Source organism: Aphanomyces astaci, assembly GCF_000520075.1.
Source record: "Aphanomyces astaci strain APO3 unplaced genomic scaffold supercont1.78, whole genome shotgun sequence".
Classification (NCBI taxonomy): domain Eukaryota; phylum Oomycota; class Saprolegniomycetes; order Saprolegniales; family Verrucalvaceae; genus Aphanomyces; species Aphanomyces astaci.
This window is the reverse complement of record NW_009798341.1, coordinates 204,059-212,899: the sequence shown is the minus strand read 5'-3', so window position 1 is coordinate 212,899 and position 8,841 is coordinate 204,059. Positions and strand designations below refer to the sequence as shown.

Below are 8,841 nucleotides of genomic sequence, written 5' to 3'. Positions count from 1 at the left end.
TACAGGTCACCGAGTCGTTGGACCACTTGGCTGCTGTCTTCCCGCTCACTGCAGCAGGGTGGCGGCCTAGCTTTGAGCGTTTGATCGCACCACTGGTTCCGTTGTTGTTGCCTAGGACCATAAGGTTACCTTCTATTGCATTGAGAACATCAGAAACACTTTGAATATCACCTTTACCGGTCAGTATCAGACCTCCTTCATCGTCCACCACAGGTTCATCTCCGCGTTGACTCGCTTTGCGACTCATCCCGTCAATTGAATTGTGAGTGCCTTGTATCCGGAATCCGCATGCGTCGTGGTTGGCCCATGGTGACCAAAAACCGACACGGGGGGTCTCTGTTCGATATCGCAAAATCCAGACGAAATTCAACCAAGACACATCCGGATTCCGGTTGCGTCTCGGTAATTGCAGTTTCAATCCACCAATCAGATTGCGTTCCATCATGGATTTTTGTCTCGGTATTTTCCCCGAACAGGCTCTAATGTGGAACAGAGGAAGTATAGTACTAGTATTACATTAACGTTAGGGGTAACATTTAAAATGTCAATGTTCCATTTTCTGGTAACAGGAAATATTGCAATATTCAGGCCCAAAACGTCATTTTGGGGCCGAATTCAATGAATCTGATTAAAATTGCTTGAAGCGTTTTAACCCCCAAATCCACTAAAACTAATTGGGATTTACTCGTTATTTTGGTTAATCCCAGTTTTCGAGAAAACGGAATACTCTGTTAGAGGTTGAGCACGTTGAGGTCCGGACTGTTTGGAGGCTGCCGACGAACCACAAACGTCCAACCGTCGGTGGAAACTTGCGCGAGAGCCGCATCGTCGATCGATCGGTGGGGAGTAGCGTTGTCATGCTGTAACACGACTCGCTTGTTGGAGTTACAGTATTTCTCCTTGACGGCAAGTACAACTCTGTTGAGCACATAATCGCGGTACGTGGCGGCGTCAACATTTATGACGGTTGTCACTATCGTTCCAGCAGGTCGATCGCGTGAATTGCGTACAGCGGGGGCTTGGGAAACAAATGGCCACATGCCGATCTTTCCATCAAAGCCATCCTCTTCGCACGGCCGAGCGAACGCACACAGAAACATGAGCTTCGGAACGAAGCAGTTGGACTTGCAAGCACGGAATCCAACATCCTCACCTTCCACCAGATACGTCTTGCGGAAGACCTTGTACCACTCCTCATCAAGATGCACGATGTCCCACATGCCCAAAATCTCGACTTCGGGCATGGTGCCGGCCCTGGCGGCACAGCGTCGACAGCATTGTAGCCATCGATAGCAGCTTGGGTAAGCGCGACTTGGACCCCGCAGTGGCAAGGCGCTCTTGCTTGTTCGCCTCCGTGAGGTGGGGTTTCAGACGCGACAAGCAGCGGTGCATGATTCCATCCTTGAGGGCACGACTGAGATTGAAGGTGGTCAGTTCGGTGGCTTCGGACATCTCTCTTAATGTGCTGCGTTGTTGGGAAGGTACTTGTCTTATTAGCGCCTTTATCTCTTGGGCTGAATGGCTAATCTTGGGTCCAACGCGGCCGAGCTTGAGAGACTTCGTTGCCAATCTTGAATCGGCTCCACGTACGGTGCTTCGGTCTAGTTGGAATTGCTCTGAAACCGCCTTGGTTGTTCCTCGTGGCAACTTGCCCATGACCATGTTGACTTGAAAAGTGGTGGCTACTTCACGCTTGACAGCAGCACTCAATTCACGTGTCGGGCGTGGGGGAGTGCTCTGGCGGGAAATTCAATTGTGGACACAGGCCCCGTGGTTTTATTCAATTTTATTATTATTAATTTAAATTGATCTGGTGGTGCTAATGCCTTGTCGATATTGACCACCCAAACTTTGTTTTGGTGCTACCTTGCCAATGGACTTTACCTCCAGTTTTTGATTCTCTATTTTTCGTGATATCCAATATCAAATTTGGCCCAAAAATGTATTTTTGGGGACGCTTCAAACCCTTATGATGCCAGTAATAGCTAACAGAGGAAGCAGTATTTTTGAAATGTTAGCAATCGCACCCTAAACAAGAAATACCTCTTCAAAATGGAGGTAAAAGGTCCATTTAGTAATATACTTCCTCCATTCCGTAAAACCAGAGACATATAACTCTCAAATCAATTTCTGTGTCAAAAACCTCCAAAATCGAACGAAATTTGGACCAAAGATAGCCAATGAAACGACAAGAACGGGCTATTTTCAGATTTTTTTTATTGCTTCTTGCCGCTTCACAACCAAGGATCAAAGTTCTCGGCCAAGGACAGCGAATCTATAAACTTACGTAACTCCGCCATTTCGCATCCAATCAAGCTCAAATCACGCGCAAACGACTCGTCTCGTTCCGTAGATATAGATAGCACACGACGAACCACGACCTTCCCAACGACCAACGGTAGAGTTTGTACCACAATCTTCTGGAGAACAAGCAAAACGGGCGCCTGGCCAAGGGCTAGGCCGCAGAGCTCCTTCAGAAGTATGGCATCTCAAGGCAGACGCTCTCAAAGTTTTGCAATCAAGGACCCTGTCTGACGTGGCCGTGATGAATAAGGGTCGATTGGGGCGGCCACCCAAGCGCACCATGGACGTAGTCGAGGCAGCCGTGAAGAGTGTCCCTCCGCATCTGCGCAAGACATTTGCTATGTTAGCAGCATCCAGCGGCAACCCATCAACTACGGATTGGCGCGTGCTTCAGACGAAGAAGCTTCAATGTCAGAGCAGACGACTGAAGCCGATGGTGACGGAGAGGCACAAGGCCGACCGCGTTGAGTTCGTTCGGTTATTTGTTCATGCGGCATCCAATGTCCAGATGCGGTGGGACGACATGCTCGACCGCGTGCACATCGACGAAAAGTGGTTCTACCTGACGCTGGTGAACCCTCGGTACTACCTCTGGCATGATGAAGCCGTTCCTGTCCGCAAGCGTTCATCGAAGCGTCACATCATCAAGGTGATGTTTTTGACAGCCGAGGCAAGGCCGCGCTTTGAGGACGCCCTGAGGAAGATGTGGGACGGCAAAATCGGCATGTGGCCCTTCGTGTCGGTTGTGCCAGCTCAACGAAAGAGCAAAAATCGCGAGCGTGGAACTCCGGTGGCTGTGACCGGCGTATCTGCTGGAGCATGTGATCTCGACGATCAAGAAGATGTGGCCCGGTCAACGCAGTCAACCGATCTACATCCAACAAGATAATGCTCGGCCTCATGTTGAAGTCGACGACGCTGCCGTGACGTTGGTGGGTTGTTCAGATGGCTGGATGATACACCTTGTGGCACACGTCCGACATAACAACTACCGAGCGCAGCACAAGGATTTCTTCACACGAATGGATTAATTCGTAGAATACCATTTGAATGCCATATTTCCCTCATCTCCCTGCAGATTGTGCAGGCGTACATGCGGGAAAGGCGCGATACAGGTCAGCGATTTCTCAATGCATACTGCACAACGAGTCACGAAACTCTCCACTCCTCATAACAACCAATACTATCTACAACACCTTATTGCATGTCACCTGAATCAAAAAGTGTAGAGAAAGATAACCTCGAACTTGCCAAATTCGTCGTATTTCAAGAACAAGCGTGTACGTGCGGGTAAGATGCCTTATGACAGAGTGAGCTGTGCATGCGTAGGCCATGCTGCATAGGCTGAGCTAGTAATGGGCTATCTTGTAGTATCAGTAGGATTGCGCTAAGTATCACGCGGTTCGAGAAAAGCGACATCGAAGTTCGTCCATCTTCGATATATGCGCATGTCGACATGCCGTCGGAGTACCACAAAACATGCACATGCGCAATACAAATATTGCATCCGCAAACGTGATGCAGTATCCGGAACTGCTCTGTTTTCAATGTGAAACGGCGCGAATTTTCTGAATATGCAAACACTACACTTGCAGCGAGCGATAGAAAACGTATCAGTACAACAGCCAAAGTCCCTCTCCAACAAGTTGGATGACTCCGACGAAATTCCAGAATTTGCTTTCGCCATGCAGAAATGCCTCGATTTTGGCCTTACATAACTTCGTGTTATGATGAGTTTTCGTCCAGTTCCCGCATCTCCCCGGACGGGAACCCCTTGGGGAGGCCGAATTAACAGTAAATTGCAAACTGAGGTCACTTACTACTTTTACTTGCGCCCCATCTTCCCGGCGGTGCAGCTCGTGCTCACGTTCACGCTGGTCATGGCCTGCGTGTGGCTACTGGACAAGACAGTCCAATCCATGGCCATCATCCTCGTGGCCGGGACGCTCTTTGGGGCCAACATCCAGCTGCTGACCGTCCAACAGGGCTACTTTGACGCCAGTGTCAAGGAGAATCCGCTACTGCACCTGTGGTCCCTGGAGTGGGGTAGCTGTCATGAAGGGGCACTTTGGCCGTATTTCGCCGAGGTTCGGTCGCTTACGGATAATAAAGAGGTTTCACAAGTCATCTATAATGTATCATCACACCGGAAGTTTACCTGTAAAACCTTATTAAGTTTACTGCAAAACTTGATTAACAATCAGGCAGACATACCTTACGCTTGCTACTGTTCCATGATAGGACCCGCGTCTTTGGGATTTTCCATGCTCTATTGCTCAGAAGTACTTTCACGACCTCTCATTAGTGATGTGCTCGACGCTATGACAAATGCCACAGCAAACGCTGCCGCTATGGGTTCAGGCCCCAGGCTACTTATGGGGTTCGAGAGCATCGCGTGGGCGATCGGCGGTGCCAGGGCGCTCACCCCTTCGGGGCCAAGCGGCGATGTCGGCGGCGGCGCAATTGCAAGTGACGCCAGGCGGGTTTTCGGTGCTCCCTGCGAGCGCCTGGTCGAGCGTATGGACTTCGCCAACGTGGCCGCGCGAAGATGCGCAGGTGCGGGAAACAGCGGTGTAGGTGGCGGTGCGGCCGACGAATCCGTTCGCGGGGTACAGTCGGCCAACAGGATGGTCAATTGACAGCGGCGGAGCGGCAATCAGCCGCAGATTATCGGGCGGGGGCGCGGGCGATTGCGGCGCCGCAACAAGTGGTGGTGCCGATGTCGAGGACGGCGACAGCTGGGGAGTCGGAGGCGGCGGAAGAGGAAGAGCCGTCGTGGGATCCGAAGGATCGGTTGCCGTCACTTCATCGGTCGTAGGAGTAGATAATAACGGTAAATAACGTTTGAGTTTACCCACATAGAATGTTGGATGGATCTGCCATGAGGTGGGCAGGTCAAGCTTTTAGTTTGGTGGCACTGACCACGCGAAGGACGGTAAAGTACATTCCAACCGCTCGTGCGCGGGATGCATGGGCGGGCACCGCCGACTTGTGGAGGAGAACTTGTTCGCCCACGGCGAAAGACGCGAGGTTAGAACGGCCATGTTTGTTGGCTTGAGTTGATTGGCGCTGCTGAGCGGCAGTGATGCTGTCATGGATCTGTTGTATAACAGAGACGCGACGAGAGAGGAAACTCTGAATGGTTTCGAGAGTGCGGCTGGGGGCGTTGGAAAGTACGTCTGCAGAACGGAGCCGCGAAGTGACTCCACCCCCACTGGAGATCGAACCCTCGAGCATAGGAGGGAGGCGGGGGTGTTGGAGATGGACCGCATAATGCGGCGAAAAGCCAGTGGACGCCTGAACTGAGGCATTGTAAGCAAAAACCGCGTGCAGTAGCGTGACAGCCCAAGAGGAACCTGTAGAAACGGAGTAGCTCCGGATGATATCTTCGAGGACGCGGTTGGCGCGTTCCGTTTGGCCGTCGGACTCGGGGTGATCCGAAGTCGACATATCGAGCGAGGTGTCGCAGAGGGGGCGAAGAGGGTGGGCCAAAACTTCGCCATGAACCGCGGGTCGCGGTCCGAAACGATGGAGCGAGGCTGGCCAAAACGACAGAAAACGTGGTCGAAAAAGAGGCGAGCGGCATCCGCGCCGCTCAGTGTGTCCCGAACGGTAACGGCAATAACGTACTTCGACGCTCGGTCGACACAAACCATAATGCCGGTGTTGCCGCGGGCGTCGCGGGTCAGGCCAAACATGAAATCCATGCTGACGGACGACCAAAGTTCGTCGGGAATAGGCAGAGGTTAGAGTGGAGCCCGAGACGAGGCGGTGATTTTAGTGCGCTGGCAAGCGTCGCAATGAGCGACGTAGCGCACAACGGATTTATACATGCGGGGCCACCAGTATAAACGCGCCAGGACCGCGTGCATTTTGTCGCGGCCGAAATGGCCGCCGCTGGGGGAGTCATGGTAGGATCGAAGGAGAATGAGGCGCAGTTGCGCGTCACCGGGCACAACAATGCGCGGCGGTGAGTCCGCGGTGGGTTGAAACATCAAAGGCCCGTCGGCGAGGGCGAAGCGGTGTAAGGCCGACGAAGCACGGTGGGGTTTGGGGGAAACGGGGTCGGTGAGCGCCGCCAGGCGCGACGAGCAGTCAGCGTCAAAGGGGTACGCTGCACGAATTCGATCGTGAAGACCCGACGTTAAAAGACCAATCGTGGTCAGTTCGAGATCGGGACGCCGAGAGAGGGCGTCGGCCAGGACGTTGTCCTTCCCAGGCTTGTACTGTACCGAAAATGTGAATTCGGAGAAGAACAAAATCCAGCGCGCCATCGATGTGAAAGGTGGGGCGTGTTCGTCGCTGTGCGTAAGGACGCATGATCGGTGTAGATTACGAAGGGTTTACCGCCGAGTAGGTAGATGCGGAACTTGGTCAGGGCGTACTTCATGGAGAGAAGTTCCAAATCGTGGACTGGGTTTGCCCGCTCAGCCGCGTGAAGTTAGCGGCTTTGGTAGGAGACCGGGCGAGGGTGACCGGAGGAGTCAAGCTGCATTAGGCAGCAGCCAATTGCGAATTGCGAAGCGTCGCAAACGACGGAAAAAGGTTTGTCAAAATCCGGGAGCGCCAAGATCGGGGCGCGTTGAAGGTTGGTTTTGAGGCCGTCGAAAGCCTCCTGACAAGCGGAGTCCCAAACCCAAGGGGCGTCCTTGAGGAGAAGCCGGAACAACGGCTGGGCGATGTCCGCAAAGTTTTGCGAGTATTTGTGTAGATACGTCGCAAGGCCCAGCCAGCGACAAAGATCCTTGACGGAGGAGGGGATAGGCCACTCTGAAATGGCCTTGATCTTTTCGGGATCAGCCCGACATCCGTTCACACCCACTAAATCTCCCAGGACCGGGATTTCGTCAACGCCAAACATACATTTGGCGAGGTTGGCATAGCGTCCGTTGGCACGGAGGACTTCAAGCACCTTGCGGAGGTGGCCGCGGTGAACGTCAAGATCGGATTGCGTGGAGGATGCGCAACTGTGAACATAAATGTCGTCGAAGAACGACGGTGCGAAGTCGCGAAACGCGCGGAACTTCGCGGTAACCATTCGATTGAACGTCGCCGGGGCGTTGGACAGACCCTGTGGCATGACCAGCCACTCCCATAACATGCCACGCGGCGTAGAAACCGCCGTTTTTGGGACGTCGCATAGACGCATCAAGATCTGGTAAAAGCCATCGCGAAGGTCGATGGTGGAGAAAATGGTGGATCGACCCATGCCGTCGATAATAACGTTCAATTTGTTAAAGGCGTGTACAATACGCCATTTCCCACCGGGCTTCTTCACACAGAAGGTCGGGCTGCTGTGAGGGGAAATGCTCTTGCGGACGTGACCCGCCGCCTTGCGGGCCGCGAAGAATGCGTCGATGGCATCGACTTGGTCGTGAGGAAGCGGCCATTGCCGCGTTACACAATACTTTGGGCCGGGCACGAGGTCAATCTCGTGTTGAACGCCCTTGTCGACTGGGAGGCGACACGGTACCTCGTCGGGGAAGAGATCCTCAAATTCTTGGAGGAGGTCGAAATAGGGCTTGGATCGCAGGGAGTCCCACGTCTGGGACTTCAAAGGAGCCGCGAGGACCGAGTCATCTGCAGTCGAGGTCGAAAAGAGATCCATCTCTTCTTCGACTGTGATCATCGCCAAGGCGGCGATATCGTGGGCGAGGAGAGATTCCACGAGCGACTGGCTCATCTCTGTCAGTGCCAGGATCTCGGAAGACGTCCGAGGGAGTTCGTGCAAGTTACACGTTTCTTCGATAAACGTGGCTGCCAAGGTCGAGGCAGCTATCGGGGGCAGTAACGGAGCCTCACCGATAACAACAGAGGGCGACTCTGTTGGGGGCACGAAAGGGGTAATTTGCAAAACCGTGGTTGGGTCCGTTGGGACCGCGGGCGCTGGGGCCAATGAGCGCGCTGCAGGGCTAGGAGAGGCGAGGTCATTACTCATCGCCTCTAGCGGAGGGCCAAGCGGATTGGTGGTGGACGGGGGAAGGCGATCGGCAGCCCGCCGACGAATCCAGGGTAGGCTCGCGTTGAGCCAAGTAACCTTGTGCACGGATTTGGCCTTCCGGTCACTCCATAGCTGGTGGGACTCCAGCCAGGACATCCCGATGATGAGATCCCATCTCTCATCGAGGTCGATAACATAGAACGTTTCGACCGAGTCGAAACCGTCGACGATTATGCGTGGTTGAGACGCAGTGTGGCCGTCGGCCATCTTGACGCGAACCCTGTCGGAGAGATCCGAAGTGGGTAAGCGGTTGAAGCGAGAGAGAGTGGAGCGGCTGGCGTAGTTGTTCGACGCCCCACAATCGATTAAAGCAGAGAGCCTGGCTGGGAAGCCAGGCACGACAAGTTCCAAACAAATCATTTTGTTGGGTTGGAGCCCAACACGACACAGAAGAAGGTCTGTGTCCGAGGCTAGGTCCTTAGAGTGTGTCAGCACGCCACACACCTCCAAAGGACCTAGGGTGTCCCCAGTAGGTCGCCTCGCGCCTACTGGGAGCGGGGCGGAATGGTGGACGTGAGCCACCATGGCGTTCATGA

The 8,841-nt window shown here is 53.7% G+C and overlaps 3 protein-coding genes across 3 annotated transcripts; 2 read left to right on the top strand and 1 right to left on the bottom strand.

Annotated features, from left to right (window-relative positions):
* Window positions 1-731: 731 nt before the first annotated feature.
* On the bottom strand, window positions 732-1,452 carry H257_16013 (hypothetical protein; the record flags this gene model as incomplete). Its single annotated transcript, XM_009844331.1, has 2 exons — window positions 732-1,254; window positions 1,313-1,452. 2 exons carry the CDS (start codon window positions 1,450-1,452, stop codon window positions 732-734), a joined length of 663 nt encoding a protein of 220 aa, XP_009842633.1.
* A 1,132-nt stretch (window positions 1,453-2,584) lies between these two features.
* H257_16012 (hypothetical protein) lies at window positions 2,585-3,193 on the top strand (the record flags this gene model as incomplete). Its single annotated transcript, XM_009844330.1, has 1 exon — window positions 2,585-3,193. The coding sequence occupies one exon, from the start codon at window positions 2,585-2,587 to the stop codon at window positions 3,191-3,193; it is 609 nt and encodes a 202-aa protein (XP_009842632.1).
* An 841-nt stretch (window positions 3,194-4,034) lies between these two features.
* H257_16011 (hypothetical protein) lies at window positions 4,035-5,122 on the top strand (the record flags this gene model as incomplete). Its single annotated transcript, XM_009844329.1, has 3 exons — window positions 4,035-4,391; window positions 4,642-4,860; window positions 4,931-5,122. The coding sequence occupies 3 exons, from the start codon at window positions 4,035-4,037 to the stop codon at window positions 5,120-5,122; spliced, it is 768 nt and encodes a 255-aa protein (XP_009842631.1).
* Between the last annotated feature and the right edge of the window lie 3,719 nt (window positions 5,123-8,841).